Here is a 20,835-nt window from a genome sequence, read left to right as displayed (position 1 = left end):
CACAAATCTCTCCCAGGTGAAAAGTACCGCCAAATTCATACTTTTCAGTACAGGAATTCTATGACTTTCTAGAAGAGGCATCAATTTCTCTCTTAAACAGGCACTATCAATTTCCAAATAAAATTTCACCATACATAATTATCGGTGTCATTTCACCATAGGGGATGTCAAATTATACCCTAGATTCATACTGTAAGATTCATCTCTTTTGGTTATTTTCTCATGGTCTAATCCTCTTATTTAGGGTCACATTTTCTTGAAATAAGGCCATTGCACAAAATGTACATTGGTGTTTTGGGATAATCTTGTATTTAGTACTCACTGTGACCTAGAGCATAAATGTCCACTTTAACCAGTAGATCATCAACTGGAACCTGTTCCCCGCCACTAATGAAAACAGATGTAGTTAGGGCATTCTTACATCATTAATTTATAAGTGAAATGTGGTGTCGTAGATGAAGTAGGAAGAATGAATACACTAACTCTTCCCATAACAAGCAGAATTGAACTAAGGTATGGTCCATTGCCAGAGGTGCCTTTGCCATCTCACGTTTTTTTGTTTTTCTTCTTCTCCTGTTTTAATTTTTTATTGTCTGCAGTATTGCTGTAGCCATGTTGGTCCCCTGACATTAGACAGATAAGGTGGGTAAGGTAATATCTTTAATTGGATCAACTTCTGTTAGTGAAAGAGACAAGCTTTCAAACTACAAAGAGCTTGAAATAATAAATATTATTATTCTCAGACTATCATGCTATTCAATCAAGACAACTCAACCGGGTTAAAAAGAATACCCTGGCTTGCAGAAAGGAAGCAATGGTTGGGAAACGAGAAAAAAAAAAGTCTTGGGGCAGGCATGAAAGCACTCTAGGGGAGTTTGTTAGATAACAGTGAATTGACAGTGCATTTTTATTTTTCTTATACCCGTGTTCCTACTAACTCATCCCCTCCTTTCATTGCTCCTTGTCTGACCCCTTTCTCCTTGCTGAAAAACTTAAACTAATAAAATAATGGAACTATGAAGACAAATGCCAGTCATCACCCTGACTAGTTTAACTGTGTAGTGTATCGCTGTCATCCAACCTTCACCTGGTATTTCTCATCTATTTTAGACTATGATTTTCTGGCCAGAAACAGTGTCTTTCTATATTTCTGTAAGTCCCCAAAATATTTTGAGTAATACTGTAATATAAATGTTAATAAATAAGAAAATAAGCTATAACTTTGGTTCTTAGATATGACTGCACAACTCTAAGTTCAATGGAAGCTGTGTGAACCTAGCTGGGAGAACACTTTGGCATGTTATTTTCAGCAGCAGCAAGTCTCCAATGTGATAGAAAAATATAATGGAAATATTTTTTTCCAAAGCATTTCAGCAGATTATGTTTGTGGGGGCTGTTTTCATCAGTGTCCAATTACTCATCCTGTATTTGCTGCCAAGAGTGTCCAGAAAGAATAAAATGGATGTCTAATATTTTACCTAAATATATTTTTAGAAAGAAAAAAATCCAGGTTTCAAACGTTTTACATTAGTAAAATGTTTAATTTTTCATTATTTATTATGATGAATCGTCCGTGCTATCAAGATATGTGATCGTGCAATGGTTTTTGAATTAGTTTCTGTTCTGCTGTTAGGGCCTGATCCAACTAATAACTTCATGTTTCAGAGTAGCAGCCGTGTTAGTCTGTATTCGCAAAAAGAAAAGGAGGACTTGTGGCACCTTAGAGACTAACAAATTTATTTGAGCATTAGCTTTCGTGAGCTGCAGTTCACTTCATCAGATGCATGCATTGTCACTGGACAATAGATCAGATCCTTAATTCTCAGTTCTTTGAACAGATGTAATCCCCAGTGAGGTTAATGAGAGCTAAGAGACTAACCAATTTATTTGAGCATAAGCTCACTTCATCGGATGCTCAAATAAACTGGTTAGTCTCTAAGGTGCCACAAGTACTCCTTTTCTTTTTGCGAATACAGACTAACACGGCTGTTACTCTGAAACCTGTCATTAATGAGAGCTGTACATGCCTATCTGATGGCAACGGTAGTCCTATATTATGGAAGCACCTGAAAGCTTCTGTTGAAATACAGCATTGGCAAGATATAATGGATCTAATTCAGCTCTCAAGTTCACACATGCAACTCTCATTGTGAGCCTAGGTGCATCTTAGACATGTGAATCTGAGGGCAGAATTTGCCCAAAGGAAATAAAGATAATTCTTTATCATACTGTATTACAAAAATATCATTATTTCCTCATTCTTCCATTTCAGTGAATATGTAAAGGGCGTATCAAGAGATAAATGCTTCCTGCCAAATTTGTTTTCTCATCATGCAGCAGCAAGTCTGTTTCTCGTGTCTCACATGAGAAGTAAATATAAGTGTTTGCAAACTACAAAGTCTGTCACATACCCCACCTATTATCTCTCAAAACATGATGATCTGACATCAGCTGAACAAGTTGGATCACATCTCAGGTATTATAAAACATGTTCAAGCTCTTATGTTTGTTCATTTTTTAAAAATCAGAATTAAGTACTCAAATTAAAAAAGGGGGCAAATTCTGGAGACTCAGCATAGTGGTACTTAAGTGCTGTTTTCTTAGGTACCCTGGTTCAAATCTGCTAATTCATCTTGCTACTGGAGCACCAGTCAATCATCCAGAAACAAAAAGGGCTAACACTTGCTTCTAATAAGTTTTGAAAATATTTTGCCTCTACAGTTTTCATTAGATAGACGGCCCTCATCATCTGAAAAAAAAAAAAAACCTCAGAGGATTTTTGATGACTCTTTCCTCTTCTCTCCCTCCCTACACAGATGGGTGGGGAAATTATTGAAATAAGTTGCGTGGGGAGGAAGAGAAAAAACAATGCAGGAGATAGAGGGAAAGATAGAGAAGAGAGGGTTAAGATAAACTGACGAAGTCTAAAGTGGAGAGAGAGATTTTGAGGAATAGAAGGGTACAATGTTTAAATTGTATTTGCAAAAAGAAAAAGAGTACTTGTGGCACCTTAGAGACTAACCAATTTATTTGAGCATAAGCTTTAGCTCACGAAAGCTTATGCTCAAATAAATTGGTTAGTCTCTAAGGTGCCACAAGTACTCCTTTTCTTTTTGCGAATACAGACTAACACGGCTGTTACTCTGTAAATTGTGTTTGACTTTCTTTTGGCTGCCAATCAACTAATGATGATATTTTCAAATAGCTTCAAATAAACTCACCCTCCTAAAATTTTTAAATCATTCCCCATTTGAAAAAAAAAATGCAGAAAAAATGTTAATTTAAATTTCTGACTTGTACATTCCTCCATATATGCCACAATAATCCTTTCTACAACACAGTCTATCACTATTCCTGGTTATGTGTGTAAAAAAAAAGCAGATGAACAAGTACTGACATGAAGTCAGAATATAGCTGAATGCGGATTTCTGCATGGCTATTAAATGCAGTTAAGAATAAATATTTGTTTCTCCATAAATAGGCAAGTGAATGGTAAATGTCATAACTCAAAACATAGGGCCTGTTTCACCACTCCATTACTCCAGTTTTATACCAGTTTAATTTTGTTTATTTCAGTGGAGTAAAGAAGAGTTAGAAGAGGCTTAGAGTGGGACAAAGGCTACCTCTACTGCCCCACTCCCTTTTTTTATACAATGCCTGTTTTTGGGAAGATGAACACAGACTCTACCATGCTCCTGGAGAGTTGAGCCAAGCCATGTGAGAATAACAATGGCTGCTGCTGGGTCTGTAGGTTGAAGGAAGAGAGAATATCCATACGACTCTACCCTCTCCTCTTTCTCATCCAATGACCAGGAGGAGGTGGAGCTGAGGGACATCTTGTATACCTAAACACAAAGAGTTGATAGTGGCCCAGCCTTAAGAACCTTGGACAGAAGAGAAGCAGAGATATGGAGGTGACTTCTCTACAGACCGGCCAACCCCTTCAAGGGTGCTACCAATTCCTTATCATTTTTTTCGTAGCCATAGAATTTATTATTTCAAGCTCTTTGTAGTTTGAAAGCTTGTCTCTTTCACTAACAGAAGTTGATCCAATTAAAGATATTACCTTACCCACCTTATCTGTCTAATGTCAGGGGACCAACATGGCTACAGCAACACTGCAGACAATAAAAAATTAAAACAGAAGAAGAAGAAAAACAAAAAAACGTGAGATGGCAAAGGCACCTCTGGCAATGGACCATACCTTAGTTCAATTCTGCTTGTTATGGGAAGAGTTAGTGTATTCATTCTTCCTACTTCATCTACGACACCACATTTCACTTATAAATTAATGATGTAAGAATGCCCTAACTACATCTGTTTTCATTAGTGGCGGGGAACAGGTTCCAGTTGATGATCTACTGGTTAAAGTGGACATTTATGCTCTAGGTCACAGTGAGTACTAAATACAAGATTATCCCAAAACACCAATGTACATTTTGTGCAATGGCCTTATTTCAAGAAAATGTGACCCTAAATAAGAGGATTAGACCATGAGAAAATAACAAAAAGAGATGAATCTTACAGTATGAATCTAGGGTATAATTTGACATTCCTTATGGTGAAATGACACCAACAATTATGTATGGTGAAATTTTATTTGGAAATTGATAGTGCCTGTTTAACATAGGCTGTCTTTGGTCTCACGCAGGAGGGCCATTCTTATGTTCTTATGTTTGAACAGTAAATTGAGAACCCTTGTTATAAAATAAACTAGAAGATAGTAAACATCCAAGTTATCTGTGGACCATTATCTGCTTACTATTTACCACAGGTTTTGTGTCTTTTAGGTAGACCTTGGAATCTACTATCCTCTTAATGAATGCACATATATTACTCCCATTCAAGTTACTTGGCCCCACATAAAATGTGATCTCACTGCATTATCTCTGCCCAATTTCTTTAAAAATGGCAAACTTTTCTAATACACATTAATCTTCACTAATTAATCTACTCTAATTTAATTACATTAGTTCCATCAACCAGAATACAAATTATTTATAGGTTTAACCACCCAACCCCACCCAAAACACAGGTTCACAGCCCATTAAAACAATAGTAACAGCACCTGAGCTTCATACAAATGAAAAGAAGCAGCTGAATGTCACTACTCCACACACATAAAGGAGATCATGGATACTCCAAAGTGCAGTGTCCTCAGTCTGAAGGTGTACAGAATTTGTATCTTATGCTATATCCTTCATCTATTAAATCTCTTCAAACCACTTTACAAAAGCAACCATGAACTTATACCATCTGTACCTGTAGCCACTTTTAAAGCTTCATTTTCTATTACAAATGTCTCTTTATACATAGCTTTGAGAGAGCTTGCAGCCATTTTTTCCATCAGAGGAAGTGTCTTAAAGACAGTGGTCACAAGCTCCTTTCATATGAATGCCATTATGGAAGGTTTTGGGGTTTTTATAAGCTAACTAGCACACTACAGATGTTGCAGAAGACTTTTTTCAAAAACTAAGCATTACATTGCTAAATATATTTAATTAAGTTAGTTTTATGAATTAATTTTCAAACACAGTCTTAAATTCAGTTATGTAACTTTGGGTATCTATTGCAAAAGCAATTTTGAATACTTCCTCTAGAAAACAAAGTTTTAGAAGTAACTACAACTGCTCACTCTTCAGAAGAAATGAATCCAACATGACTGCTGTGATATCACAGTTCCTCCAGGACTCTTAAAATGTCTGCATTAACTCCTTGATGATATGATAACACTGTAAATAGTCTCGTAACAGTCGAGAACATAAAAACTACACACTTAGTATATTTACAAAGAACTGCAAATGAATAAGTGCTAAAGTTCAATGAAGGAAGCTGCTTATAGTATCTCACAGGAAATGTAGAGAGCTATCATTGAGCAGCTTCAATATTTTTTAGTGTTTTCCTTGGCACAACAGACCTAGAAGAACATCCCACATATTTGTGTAAGATCAATAGAAGTACACTGTATTGGACTGTGCTCCCAATGGCACACTAAGGACATACAGTATGATTTCTGGAGTATTTAGATTCTATCCCTTTACATATGATTTTTCTTGGCAGAGAAAGGCACATATTTTATAAATAGAAGTTTATCTCATGATACAAGGACATATATATCTGGTAAAGCTGTTCATAGGAAAATGATGAAAAAACGGAATCCTGTGCCTTTTGATATAATTTTAACATAGAATCTCTTGAAAGGAAATCATGGTTTTTTTTTAAAAAAAAGAAAGCCCATATTTTGTTTTCCTAAACAATTTATATTTTCTTTATGCTTACATTTTGCAGGCTGATTTACAAACATAAAAACAAATTGATTAAGTCCTTCCAGAATATAATATTCTTAAAATAATAATAGTACTCAGAAAAAATATGTAGTTTTATAGAATGTACTGCATGTATTTATTTTGCAAAGTCCTGAAAAGAACAAAAAAAAATTTGAAGGTAACAAAAATAGTGTAAAGTTGTGCTTTGAGCCTATTGATAGCAATTATTTTTTCATAAATTACATATTATATTACATAAAATAAATCAATATTAGATATTTACTTCCTACAAAAATAATATCCTTGAAGAGCACTACATAAGAGCTAGGTATTGTAGTAAATATGTATTTTATTGTAAAACATGAAGCCTTACCCTGAATCTCTGAACTTGAAAGCCCTGTTTTTCTGTCATTTTAAGAAAGTGACTGAAGTTGAACTCATCAAGCAGAATATACACAGCAATCCCTCTGGTAGATGCCTCTACAATTTCTCTGAAGATATCCACATCTGTAAACATATCCATAATTATGGCAATGACCTGTTTTAAAAAAAGAAGAGAAACTACTATAATAAATTAATCAGTGTATAAATAGTATTCCTTCATGACCTCAAAATATATAACATTTTGAATAGTGCATCTAATGAATTCGTACTCTCTACATGCCAAAAAGCGCTTTTTTTTTTTCCATCCAGGATAGTTAACATGGTACAATTTTGGGGGGGAAGAGGTGGAGCGGGGGGCAGATCTGGGGTCGGGCGGCGGGGAAAGGGGAAGAATGTGGTGGGGCAATGGGCGGGGCCATGGGCAAAACAGGGGAGGGGCCCCATGTCTGGAGCTCTGGCCAGGGCCGAGATCTCCTCTGCGGTCCTGACCGGAGCTGAGAGCTAGACTGCAGCCAGGGCCAAGCTCTGAGCATCCCCGCCCCTCGATGGCCCTGAACGAGCTCTCAGCCCTCTCCCTCAGAGCAGTGAGTGGGGGTGTGGCCTTGGCCAGAAAAGGCGGGGCCTTCACCAGAAGAGGCAGGGCAGGGGGCTAGCCTCCCTGGGGGAAAGATTTACCCCCCCACACCCATGTTCCCCATATAGGTACTTATAGACTGTGATCAAGTCTCTTTGTTAAGATAAACAGATTGTGTTCCTTGAATCTAACACTATAAACCATGTTTCTAATCCTTTAATCATTCTCATGGCTCTTCTCTGAACCCTCTCCTGTTTATCAACATCCTTCTTGAATTGTGAACACCAGAACTGGACACAGTACTCCAGCAATGGTAGCACAAGTTCCAAATACAGACGTCACATGACCTCTCTACTCCTATGAGATTACCCTGTTTATCCATCCAAGGACCATATTAGCCTTTTTGGCCACAGCTTCCCACTGGGAGCTGATGTTCAGCTGATTATCCACCACAATCCTGAAATCTTTTTCAGAATCACTGCTTCCCTGGACGGAGTCCCCCATCCATCCTGTAAGTATGGCCTACTTTCTTTGTTCCTAGATGTATACATTTACATACATTAAAAGACATATTGTTTTCTTGCACCCATCTTACCAAGTGATCCAGATTTCTCTGTGTCAGTGAGCTGGACTCTTCATGATTTACCACTCCCCCAGTTTTTGTGTAATCTGAAAACTTTATCAGTGATGATTTTGTGTTTTCTTCCAGGTCATTAATAAAAATGCTACATAGAATAGGGTCAGGAACCAATCCCTGAGGCACCCCACTAGAAACACACCGGCTCAATGATGATTCCCTGTTTACAATTACATTTTGAGATCATTACATAATGGTCTCGTCTGGCTTCAAATTTATTAATATTCCTTGAATTTCTGGTTCTTTGCACTCATGTACCCCCCTCCGCACTGGAGGTGCAGTTTTGTAATTAATTAGAGATCAAGACTTGGCAAAAACACTGAGGATTACACAGTTAATTAGTATGTTAATTTGTTTAAAGCACTACTGATAGCATTAGCAGCTTTATTTATATTCTGCATCAGTTTCAAAGTACTGAATTTAGAGTTGTGTTTTAAATTGTTTTTAAAAGCTCATCTGCAGAAATAATGTCTATGCTAATAGTAGCAGCAGGAAGTCACAAAACAATGAGATCTACTAAGGGAGAGCGCAGAGGAAGAAGTGATACAAATTCAAAACATATACAAAAAGAAAAGGAGTACTTGTGGCACCTTAGAGACTAACCAATTTATTTGAGAATAAGCTTTCGTGAGCTACAGCTCACTTCATCAGATGCATACCATGGAAAGTGTAGAAGATCTTTTTATACACACCAAGCATGAAAATATACCTCCTCAAAAAGATCTTCTACACTTTCCACAGTATGCATCCGATGAAGTGAGCTGTAGCTCACAAAAGCTTATGCTCAAATAAATTGGTGAGTCTCTAAGGTGCCACAAGTACTCCTTTTCTTTTTGCGAATACAGACTAATACGGCTGTTACTCTGAAACCTGTCAAAACATATACAGCAAGTCACAAAATTGTCCGTTGCACAAATGCTGTACGGAACAATGTTATTTTGGGTTAATTGATACCTATCCTCTTGTAAAGGAATTCCCCATAATCTGAGTAGTACTTAAAATTATACTGAAGTGTTTACCTATAAACTGTCTTTGTTCTTTTTGAAACACTTTATAATCCTTGAAAAACAGAAGTGTCTTCTGAAACAAATGGCTATGTTCATTTTGTAAAATGTACAGTGTTCAAATTTTACAATCAATACTGACTGATTTAAATGGTACTTTCCAGCCAAACATTGCCAGAATCTTAACTCCAGCAGAAATCTTTACACACCTTTTCAAAATTATCACTCAGCAATAAAAAGTGACCTTGAACTGAAAACAACTAAGCATTCTTCACTGTCAGAGGAGGAAGGTAGTAGGCTGCGTAAGCAAAAGTGCTCACAGAGAAAACAGAAAATTGAATTGCTCCCACTGATTTAGGATTAGATAGTAATAGCTGAAAATGACTACTCCTATAATTTATGTTTATTTTCTCTCCTAGTATTCAAATTTTAAAGTCTGTATTTGTCATAGATTAGATATACAAATGTACCCACTCCCACACATTTGCTACTGTCTTCTATATTTTCTAAGTGGTGCATGGGTTTTCAATAGGTAAGGCCAAATTGGCTCTCAGTTACATCGATTACAAATATGTAACTCCACTGAAGTCAATAGACTCAAAATTTTTCCCATTTAAATAAATAGTTTTCATTGACTTTACCGAAGGTACTGTCAGGTTTTATAATCTACACTTACATCAGTGAAAGAAGCAGAGCAGAATTAGACTCACAGTACGAGTAAAATGTCACGTTACTTTAAAAATGTAGATAAATTTAAATAAGTTTTCAATGATAAGAAAAAAACAAACATTTTCGCTGAATAGCGCTTTGGTTTTAGGAAATGAAATGAAATTTATATCAGCGGAAAGCAAAATAAGTGTCTTTAAAGCGACACAGAATCTGTTCACAGTATTTCAAACTAAGGTCTCGTCTACACTACACGTCAACCTAACTTTGTAAGCGTCTACACTACAACGTTGCTCCTGCCGATGTACGTGACCCACTACACCAACCTACTAACTTCCCCTCTGCAAGAGGAGTGGTGCTTAGATCGATGTAGTTAGGGCAATGCAGTGTCCCTGTAGACACTGTGTTACTTACATTGCCCACTGGCTTTCAGCCCTGTGCCTGGTTCACAGCTGGAGCCCTCCGCCCCAGGGCTGACAGCCCCAGTTGTCATTCCCATGTGGGGCTGCCCGCCGTGCCTCTGCGGTGCTGTAAGTGTAGAGAAGCTCTCAGTTCCTAAAAAGAACAGAAGTACTTGTGGCACCTTAGTCTCTAAGGTGCCACAAGTACTCCTGTTCTTTTTGCAGATACAGACTAACACGGCTGCTACTCTGAAATCACTTCCATAAAAGTACCAGAACATGTTAATAAATGATTCACAGCTCTCTCCAATAAAAAACAAAACACATTTATCTGATAATGGTTTGAATATAGGAAATGATGTCTTTGTAAATCAGGGATCGGCAACGTTTGGCCTGCGGCCCGCCACGGTAAGCCTCCTGGCAGGCCGGGCTGGTTTCTTTACCTGCCACATCTGTGGTTCGCTGCTCCAGGCCAATGGGGGCTGCAGGAAGAGGCACAGACCGAGGGATGTACTGGTCACCGCTTCAAACAGCCCCATTGGCCCGGAGCAGCGAAGCGCAATGCGATCGGCCGAACCTGTGGATGCGGCAGGTAAACAAACCAGCCCGGCCCGCCAGGGGGCTTACCCTGGCGGGCCGCGGGCCACAGGTTGCCGGTCCCTGAACTAGTCATTCAAGGTGAGGGGTTGAGACACATTGGTAGGGTATGGGGTTGGAGCTTTTACTGCCCTGCTGGATCCATTCTGAAAATAGCCGACGACTTCACTCTCCCGGACTGTTCAGCCAATTCCTCTCACAACCAGTGAATTCACTTTGAGAAAAATGGATACCAAGTGGAGGCTACTTTTTTTCTTTCTTTTTTTTTTTTTAAAGACTTTGAGTATGTGAACAGCAGAGAAGAGATGTTCTCTGATTCATCTGCTTCTTTCGTTCATGCTTTACTGGAAAGGGCAACCCCCAAGGTACTGATAAACCAGCAGGAACACTCAAGACCTACCTTCACTGCACTAGCATGCACTAATTCCTTGTAGTACACACGAGCCCTAAAACACAAACGCTGCGACAGAAATACATGAGTGTACAGCCCTTCAGGAAACTCGGAGAAAGCGATAAATCTGCTTGTCCCGCAAAGAAATCAGGAAGGGCCCAATTTGAAGTAAAATCTGATGGGGAAAGCACTTTGCTGACCTTTTAAAGGCTCTAGACTTAGGGGTTTCTGAGAGCCAGTTAAAAGCCAACACAACCCAGCAGATTACAAATTCAGATTTAGAAAACAAGAGGGAGTGTGGGTGGAGGTACTTAAAAGGCAGAGAACCTCTGACCTATGAATGTAAAGGTAACTGAGTGAACCCCCAAATCAAGGAGGAGATGGAAAGAGACTTTCCAAGATCTAATGCCCTTAATGGCAAACTGGAGGAGTCCCTGTATAATCTAGCCCTGGCCCAGCTACTACCATACCTATCTAGCTTGTTGATGATGGGCCAAATTCAGGAACCATAATCTCTGATTTAGGGTTAACTGATACCTTCCCCAGCAGCATGTCATAAGACTAGCTGGCTCCATTCCAGGAGTTCTTTATGGTCATGGTCAAGAACTCTGATCAGGATGCTGTGTTTGTCACAGTCCTTTGGAGGGATTCACGGCCACTAGAAAGAGACCTTCCCTTCACCCTCTTCTCTGATGACCATTAGACTCAACCAACAAACTATTAGTGCTGGGCTACTGCCCAGGGAGGAACAGATGACACTGATCAGTTTCCTGACCACACTAGTGCAAGTAGTAACTTTGCTATATTTTAATAAGAAAATTAAAATGTTTCTTACAGCAGACATGTATTAAAGTATAGTCTGTTTAAAACCATAAAGAATATGTTTTGAATGATTAAAGTTAGATGCTTTATTCTGTACTGCTAATTTTTTAGTACATAATACACATTATACAACCTTGTTACTCTGTAAAAGGCCTGTGAGCTGAAGTAATGGGAAATTTTAGCTGAGTAAGGAGTGCTGAATAGATCCCTAAATCTTTTGTAATGTTGTTATTCTTTATAAAGCCAATATGGGTGGACATATCCATATTTTCATATGTTTCTTCACTGCTAATTCATTGAGTTTGCATTTTCAAGGTCTCAGTTTTAAAATGTGTTATAAATCTGAATAGAATTAATAGTTATCCACTGAAATATACTTTCAAGTGTTTTAGTTGCTTGCTTTTAGCATGCTTTTACCCATTTTCCTCAATAAGAAATAAAATCCTGTTATTACATTAGGAAAAATACATGATTTTCTCTTTTACCAATAATTCTAAAATATTCAAATACTGAGATCATAACAACATCATTAAAAACTTATTTCACAGAAGAGGAAGGTATTGCAGCACATACAGTGAAAGGTTCAGGCACTGTCTTCTCATGGCAGAACCTACAGCAGGTCTCCACCTATGGAATTAGCTGGAGTAGAAATGCATGGCACAACCTGCCTATGACTTCCTCTGCCAGTAGTCTACAGCCAGTAGGTGTAGCGCAAAAAAGAAAAAAAAAAGGGTGGGACAAGCCAGGAGGGTGTTAGGCTGGCAAAGAGATATGTTGATTCACTGCATCTTGCAGGCTTCCTCCACTGCTGTGGCTTGTATGGATCCCCAACTGGATTTTGAAAGCTACCCTACCTCTGGAGTGAATCTTCCCTCTGGCTGCGTTTGAATCTGGGCTATGGGAGCTAATATCAGGCAACAATCTAAGACTCTTACAATACAGTATAACAATAACCCACAACACAGTGTGTCTTAGCAGGCTATTAGTGCACTGCTTGGGTGCATTGTGAGGCATTACTTTGAAGTGTACAAACTGTCTACTAATGCCCAACCTGGAGTGCCTTACTGCTCGTAATTTTATGTTATTTTTTTAAATTAAACATAGGTTGAGGTGGTTTATGCAACATATCCTTCCATTACAAAAAAGTAGTTTTGAAACCAATAGATACTGCACCTGTTTATCTCAGGGCTGATTGATCTCCCAGTGCTTGGTTGAAACGCCAAGATCACACGAGCTAACTCCAAGGAACATGATTTATTAGAATATAAGCTTCATGTTTAGTGAAATTCTAACAACTAAATGGATGAATATTATCCACCCTCCTAACACAACTATCGAAAAACAAGACAATGCTCATAGGCCAAATCTCTGCTGACTTACAACTTATGCAATACCCATTAAGTTAATGTCTTTGCATGAAGTAAATCAGGACCAAATTTGGCTCCATTTATTCAAATTTAATGCATTCTAATTGATTCTGCATTAAAGCTGAAAACAACAAATCACAGTCAAGAAATATACTTCTACCTATATACTGTTACATTCTTTAGAAGAAATTTCCATCATCCATTAAAATCCACTGGAGTGAAGGCGGAGGCCCAACTTTAAACATCCAATTAACTACACTAACAGAAACAACACAACACCCGCCCAACCTCCTCTCCCTCTGCCCCGCCAACCTCCCATCTCAAAAAACACCACCTTTATACTTTCTGTTCTGTAAATATTAAATGTACACAAATTCTAGCAACAATACCTGCAGGGCAGAATTAGGTCAATTCCTTCTCCTAATCACCATACAAAAAGAACATTAAACTTCTGATACTGCCTCAAAGCACCAAATAATGCCTCGACCACAAAGAATTACAAAATCAAATACTAAATCTAAATGAAAGTGTAATGAACTCATAATATTATGTCTTAATAACACTTATCATCTCAAACAGTGATTCAAACAAACTCATCCAAGAATGAATAGTATTCATGAGGCTAATGACACCAATAAATGTGTCACTGGAAGAAAAAAAAAACAGCAAGTTAGGATATGCGGAGATCTGTAGCAATCTATCTCATCACTGCAGAATGCGCAAAGCTAAGGCGAACTCTTACAAAATACTGAATCCGTGACCATAAACTACAGATTAAAACTGGGAGACCCAAAGTGCAGATGAAAGATTGTGCAACCAATGTGACTAGGATTTATATGTAGAGAAATTCTCTACTCCACTATCCAAGACACATTTGAGAAAGATATTTCATTGAATTATTAGAAATGCTAAAATAGTTGCTATAAAAAATGAGGAAAAATATTGCATTACCCCTAGCAGAAAGGAAAGATATAGCAGAAATAGCATCAGCTAAATTTCAAAAGGATATGGGATAAAATTTCAAACGCATTAAGAAGATCTGACCTCCAAATTGCACCTGCCTTTCAAATAATTGAGGGGCTCTGCCATTTTCTCACTTTGGCAGCACTTCTGCAGCTCGTCAACATGCCAATAAAGCACTACTGAAATGCACTGTGCGCTTCTATGGCCTGCATTACAATATTACAATAAATGAGGAGAGGACCAAGATTAACCCAGTCACAAATGTAATTACAGTATTACAGCTCTCTTCTGACCAGTGACTGTAAAAATGGCCTCATGCAGTTCCATGTTTATTATCTCTCAGTGATTCTGGACCAAATCTGTTTGGTTTATAAATAAAAAAAAAGCGTTTCTATTTTAGATGCCAGCCTTGCTAACTCAGTTCCGAAAATTAAGCAAGATTCTTTCCAACTTGCGCATTATTCATGGTAATAAAGGTTCAACAGGCTAAATTAGTCTCTCAATTAGACCACACCATGTCTTAAAGTTATGCCTTCAACAATACCTGTTCAAATCCATTGCCTTTCTAGGGGAAAATATGCTGTTTTGCAAATATTTTAAAAAAGACCTGTATAGCTGTTTCACTGAAAAGCCTACCACTTCTATGTTCTGGAGTAGGGATTAGAAATTTTCGCACGGGGGACCGCACTGGTGTCAGAGATATGTCTTTTTCTTTCTGCAAACCCCTTCCTCATTCACTCATACACTCTCCAACTTCTGCAACAATAAGGGAGCAGTCCTACAGAGATCAGTCTCCTTCACTATACAACCCTGATTCATTCCCAGGGCACTGTCCCTCCTGTGCACTGAATGAGGCAGAGGTCTTACAAAAAGAATAGTATATGACCATGCAATTAAAGAATATCATAATGCACAGGTGGCGAGAGAGCCAAATTTAGGTTGCACAGGCAACCGTAAATATGACATTTCCTAACTTTTGAGTGCTTGACTGTGCAAGCTAAATAAAATTATCTTAATGTAGTAGGATCTTTATGTAAATTTTTTTAGGAAACACTAAACAAATTTATTATGCCCAATTATAAAAGTCCCCCCACTGTGAATCATCAGCAGAATCTGAACCTTGAGCCTTCAGCACCACAGCAGTCTGCTGCTACTGGAGGTACACGACTAGCTACGCAAACTAGCAGCACAAGACGGTTGCTATTCCAGAGGGTACATGGGCCACTGGGACCACGTGCTCAGTCTGGAGGATGGTCAAGAGGGTCCTGGCCTGGGTATCTTTGCCTCCAGGAATCAGGGAAACTCCTGTCCCATATAGCGCTTCCAGAAGGGTAGATGGGATGCGGAGGTCCTATGCTAGGTTCAGGTGATGAGATGAGGGGAAAGCTCAGCCCCTTACCCAGACTGCTACAGTTGATCCAGTAGCTCTTAGCTATTCCTAATCCAGCGGGTGCTACTGGCTGCTGCTTTGATGACACTGGAAGACAGCAGTATTTATTCAGCTCTTCAGAATGTTCTGATTCAGTTGCTATTTTGGCAGGCTGCCAAAGTTTTCCTACAAGCAACAGAAATTATTTAGCAATTTTTAATAGTTTATAATTCACCTAAACCAAAACGGAATTACAAATTAGGAACAATAAATAAATGGATTGTTACCAGTTCCCCCTAAAATATGTTAATGTTTGTGTTGTTATGAGTATACCAACATGTATAGGATGTGTAATCTGCCTGAGTCTGTGTTATGAGAACCTTACATTTTATTTTAAATTTGTATTTTTATGTGTAAGATTTTGTATTTTAATTTAGCGAGACTGTTCAAAATGCACAATTATACACATCCACACACTATAAATTTTAATCATTTCTTCAAACTATCAATAGTAGTTACAGCATGCTATGCACTAATGTCTTACCACATTTAAACTTCGTAGTTGCTATAGTATTAGAGCTGTACTACTAACAAACAAGCAACCACAACAGCTGATACGAAAGCACAGGCGGATTGGATTTTTAGTTCATTATATGCTTTTCGGCTAAAAAGATTGAAAGATTTGGCATTTGTTTACTTCCTCTCCTTTAGTTCACACCGCTGGTTGCTCTGTTGGTCACCTACATAAAATTAGCAGGTGTTTCTTTTTTGTTGTTCGCTTTTGAACAACTTGTTATTAACCTTTCAGATTTGAGTTTGATGTATTAGTGCAAATGACCTATTCCCAGTTAATGTTATTTTTTTTTAAGCTGACTTTAGTGAAAGAGATTATACTATTAAAATAAAAAACAATTAGAATAATACTGTAATACTATAATATAGGCCCCGATCTTAGAAATACTTATGCATGTGCTCAACTTTATTTCTGTGAGTTGTTCCTATTGATTTCGATGAGACTTCTCAGGACACGGAAGTTAAGCTCACATGTGTTGCCAGGGTGAGGGCTGTAGGCCTTGTTTCAACTTTAAATGGTATGTCTAACTTTAAACATGTGAATAGGCCCACTAAAGTCAACAGGGCTTTTAGCTCTTGTGCTTAAAGGTAGGCATGTGCTTATGTACCTTGCTGAACTGGGATCGTAATTCTCAGTTTTCCCAGCACTTTGGAGGACAGGATTAGAATTCAAAATGACCTTGACAAATTGGAGAATTGGTCTGAAATCAACATGATGAAATTCAATAAAGACAAATGCAAAGTACTTCACTCAGGAAGGAAAAATCAAATGCACAACTACAAAATGGGCTATGCAGCAGTATTACTGAAAAGGATCTGGGGGTTATAGGGGATCATAAACTGAATGAGTCAATAATGTGATGCATTTGCAAAAAAAGATTAACACCATTCTGACATGTATTAACAGCAGTGTCATATATAAGAGGTATATGGGAGGTAATTATCCTGTTCTACTCAGCAGTGGGGAGGTCTCAGCTGGACTAATTCTGGTCACCACACTTTACCAAAGATGTGGACAAACTGGAGAGAGCCCAGAGGAGAGCAATAAAAATGATAAAAGGTTAGAAAACTTGACCCATGGGCGGCAGGTGAATGTGCCCTTGGGGGAGGCTAGCCCCCGGCCCCTCCCTCTCTGCCCGAGGCCCCGCCCCTTCTGCTCCCCCACTGGAGCCCAGAGCATACTGCCCCCCCCCCCCCGGACCCCCGCATGTGTCCAGTGCTGGGTGGGCAGACGGGTGGTGCGGCTGGAGCACCCCCAGGCCCAAGGTGGTCCCAGCACCAGAAGGACAGGTGGCCTGGTGTGGTCTTGTGCACCAGCCTGCCCCAGCCTCTCGGCCACAGAAGGGAACAGCAGGCAGGAGGAGCCCTGGTGGAGCATGGGTGGGGCCACACTAAGCTGTTTGGGGAGCCATGGCCTCCCCCTCCCTACGATACTTGCCGCCCATGACCTGACCAATCAGCAAATGTTACAAAAAATTGGGTATGTTTAGTCTTGAGAAAAGAAAACTGAGGGGGCACCTGATAACAGTCTTCAAATATGTTAAAGGCTCTTATAAAGAAGATAGTGATCAATTATTTTCCATATCCACTGAAAGTAGGAAAAGCAGTAATGGACTTAAATCTGCAGCAAGGGAGATTTAGGTTAGATATTAGGAAAAACTTTCCAACAATAAGGGTAGTTAAGCCTTGGTAATAGGCTTCCAAAGAGGTTGTGGAATCCCCATCATTTGGAGTTTTTTTAAGAATAAGTTGGACAAACTCCTGTTAGGGATGATCTCAGTATACTTGGTCCAGCCTCAGCTCAGAGGGCTGGACTTCACAACCTCTCAAGGTCCTTTCTAGCCCTACATTTCTATGAGTCTATGATTTTATGCTAAGAGCAGTAAAGGAATTTATATTTGAGCTTTCATTTAATATAATTTCTTTTGTAAGAATGCTCCTTATTTTAATTTGTATAGTTGTTTACAGTGGTTTATTTTCCTGATCTATCTTGAATATTGTTTTCTATTAATCATATATTTTACATCAGATTCTCTCAACTCACAGAAGAAGCTGTACAACCTAATAGAGATTCTATAGTAGTTTACATAACTTACCCTTCTGAAATTTGGACCCTTGTTGAGACATATCCAAAGGCAGAAGTGATTTTAGAAGCTAATATCAGTACAGCTCCTGTTGAAGTTGGGCTGTTCAAGACCAGGCTGGGAGTGGGCACGGTGATGATTGGCAGTGCAGATGTCTAGAGCCTTTATTTACCATTTCTCACTAGGAGATCATTCTGAGAACGTGTGTGTATGTGTGTGCATGCATGGGGCAGTGACAAGTGGAGCAAACAGAAGCATTCAAAGGATAATCAGTGAACTGAAACACCTAGAGTTTCTGCTCCTCTAGTTGGTTATTCCCAGTAGGGGAAAATGGGACTCTAAATGCGAAGTAATCCTTTCAGATCCACACAGATCTGAGAGAGGGATTTCACTCCAATTTTTTTCCCCCATTAAACCTATCATATAATTTAAAAAATAATCTGTATTTTGTTAATGTGCTTTAAAACCCTTTCCAATATCTTTACACTGATGAATCATGGATGCACTTTGTCATGTATAAGAAAAGTCAGCATGTGAAACAGCAGCCTTCAAACTCTGAAAAACATCACTGCAACATTACATCAGCTCAAGATAATATAAACAATGAAAGAAATGTGCTAAAATGATGAACTCCAAAGTGTTTCTGCTAATGAATACTATGTGTGTGAGTAAAGCCAAAGTTCTTCAAAGATTTTTTTTTTAAGGGGAAAAAAAACCCTGCTGCTCACCAGAGAGTCAGGGTAGAGGATTGGAATTAATGGTCTTTACAAGCTTCCTTCTAAGAAAATTGATGTTGGTGGGGTTTCCACAATGTGGAAGGTGGATGGAGCTTTTAAGTGAATCCACCCCATTGCTCCTTTCTTTTTCTTTAGAAATGTAGTATGAACACATGGTCAGCGTTCATCATCTAGCACACTGGATTTCCATATTGAAAAATAAGATGCGTAGACAAATCACAGTGTTAAAGAACATTAATGGATATGAGCTACAGTATTCAAGCAAAGTTCCATTAAACCAGCCAACTTTACAGGTATTGGCTAATTAGATTCATGACAAATTGCAAACTTCCCTGTGGTTTAGTACAAAAGCAGATTTTGCTGGAAGAAATGATTCCACAGAACCTGTTTTCCAAATTCAGGAGACTGGTTTCTCCCATCACTTCTCATGTAAAAACTGTATAAGAATTTTTCATCTTTGAGGATATAACAATAGGTTTTATAGGAAACAAAAGTTTCTTAAAATCATACAGGGCTAGTATCTGACTTCCATTATTATATAAGTGAACAGTATATTTTAAAAATACCATATTAAATGTTCAGTGCTGATGCTATCTTAGAGTCCGTGATAAAAGCTTTTTACAGAAAACACAAAAATTTCATTTAATTGTAAAATGATGCATTAGATCTCCCACTGTTACACGACTGGAGGTTTTACTGTATACACACAAGCACCCATAACCCCACTCCATTTTATAGAAGTGGAGAAAGACTTCAAGAAAAGGCCAAGAGAGGGAAGATCAGAATTTTTGTTTTCTCTGCAGAGCAAGGATGTTCCTACTTCAAAATCTTTGAGTGGCTGAGAGCCCCAGGAGAAACATGGGGATAGGAATGGATGGCAGAACAGCATATTCCTCATTCTAAAAACATATTTTAGTTAACAATGCTAAGAGCAACCTGATTTTATGGAGCCAAATTCTCTGCATCTTTTAAAATTCCTATCTTCCCTTTCCTATTAGGAAAGGAACATCTGATTTTGATTACAAGTATTTTCACTGTAAAAAAAAACACCAAAAGAAAAAATATTGAATTATTTAATGTCACTTTTTTCACTGAGCAAACAGATTTTGTCTGTTGGGATGGTTCATCTTCATATGATTAAATAAGCAGATTGCTGGTCTTCAACAGTAACACAAAAAGCAATCTCGGTTCCATCTATAAGTAAACAATTTGCACACAAAATTAGAACAATCTAAACAACTTTAGTTATGCTGCAATATCTATCAACTACAAGCTTTTTCCTGTAAACCAGCGAGCATGTAGATCAGACATTCCAGTGAGAAAACAAAACTAAATATGTATTACAATGTGCTGAATACTAAAATCTGACTATACTACAGAATTTAGTGTCAATGGGAGTTTTCCCTGCATACAGGACTGCAGCACCAGGCATCCCTCCCAATGCAAACACAGTTCAGAACTAAGTCTGGGCAGTTTCCAGACTTCCTTAGAGAAATGCATATGGCACAATGGCTCTAAGCACTTCGCAATACAATTTGGCAGAAAGGTAGTGCAAATATTTTGTAAAAAAAAAAAAAAAAAGCAGCAACCCCAAATCAGACAATTTTGGCCTAGTTTCACAAAAAGAAAAGGAGTACTTGTGGCACTTTAGAGACTAACAAATTTATTTGAGTATAAGTTTTCGTGAGCTACAGCTCACTTCATCGGATGCATGCAGTAGAAAATACAGTGGGGAGATTTTATATACACAGAGAAAATGAAACAATGAGTGTTACCATACAGACTGTAACAAGAGTGATCAGGTAAGGTGAGCTATTACCAACAGGAGAGAAAAAAACAAAAAACAAAAAAAAGCCTTTTATAGTGATAACCAAGGTGGGCCATTTCCAGCTGTTGACAAGAACGTGTGAGGAACAGTGGGGAAGGGGGGAAAGGAGAAAATAAACATGGGGAAATAGTTTTACTTTTTGTAATGACACATCCACTCCCAGTCTTTATTC

At 38.4% G+C, this 20,835-nt stretch overlaps 1 protein-coding gene across 1 annotated transcript in view; it reads right to left on the bottom strand.

Moving 5' to 3' along the window:
* Positions 1–20,835, bottom strand: part of FAM83B (family with sequence similarity 83 member B) — a 61,850-nt gene that overhangs the window by 14,636 nt on the left and 26,379 nt on the right. The window contains exon 2 of the mRNA XM_077811586.1: positions 6,640–6,804. Coding sequence (XP_077667712.1) covers positions 6,640–6,804 — 165 coding nt within the window. The remainder of the gene's footprint in view (positions 1–6,639; positions 6,805–20,835) is intronic.

This window comes from Eretmochelys imbricata, chromosome 3 (assembly GCF_965152235.1).
Source record: "Eretmochelys imbricata isolate rEreImb1 chromosome 3, rEreImb1.hap1, whole genome shotgun sequence".
NCBI classification, from domain to species: domain Eukaryota; kingdom Metazoa; phylum Chordata; order Testudines; family Cheloniidae; genus Eretmochelys; species Eretmochelys imbricata.
The sequence above is the reverse complement of the archived record's forward strand: the minus strand, read 5'-3'. Positions and strand labels throughout refer to the sequence as shown.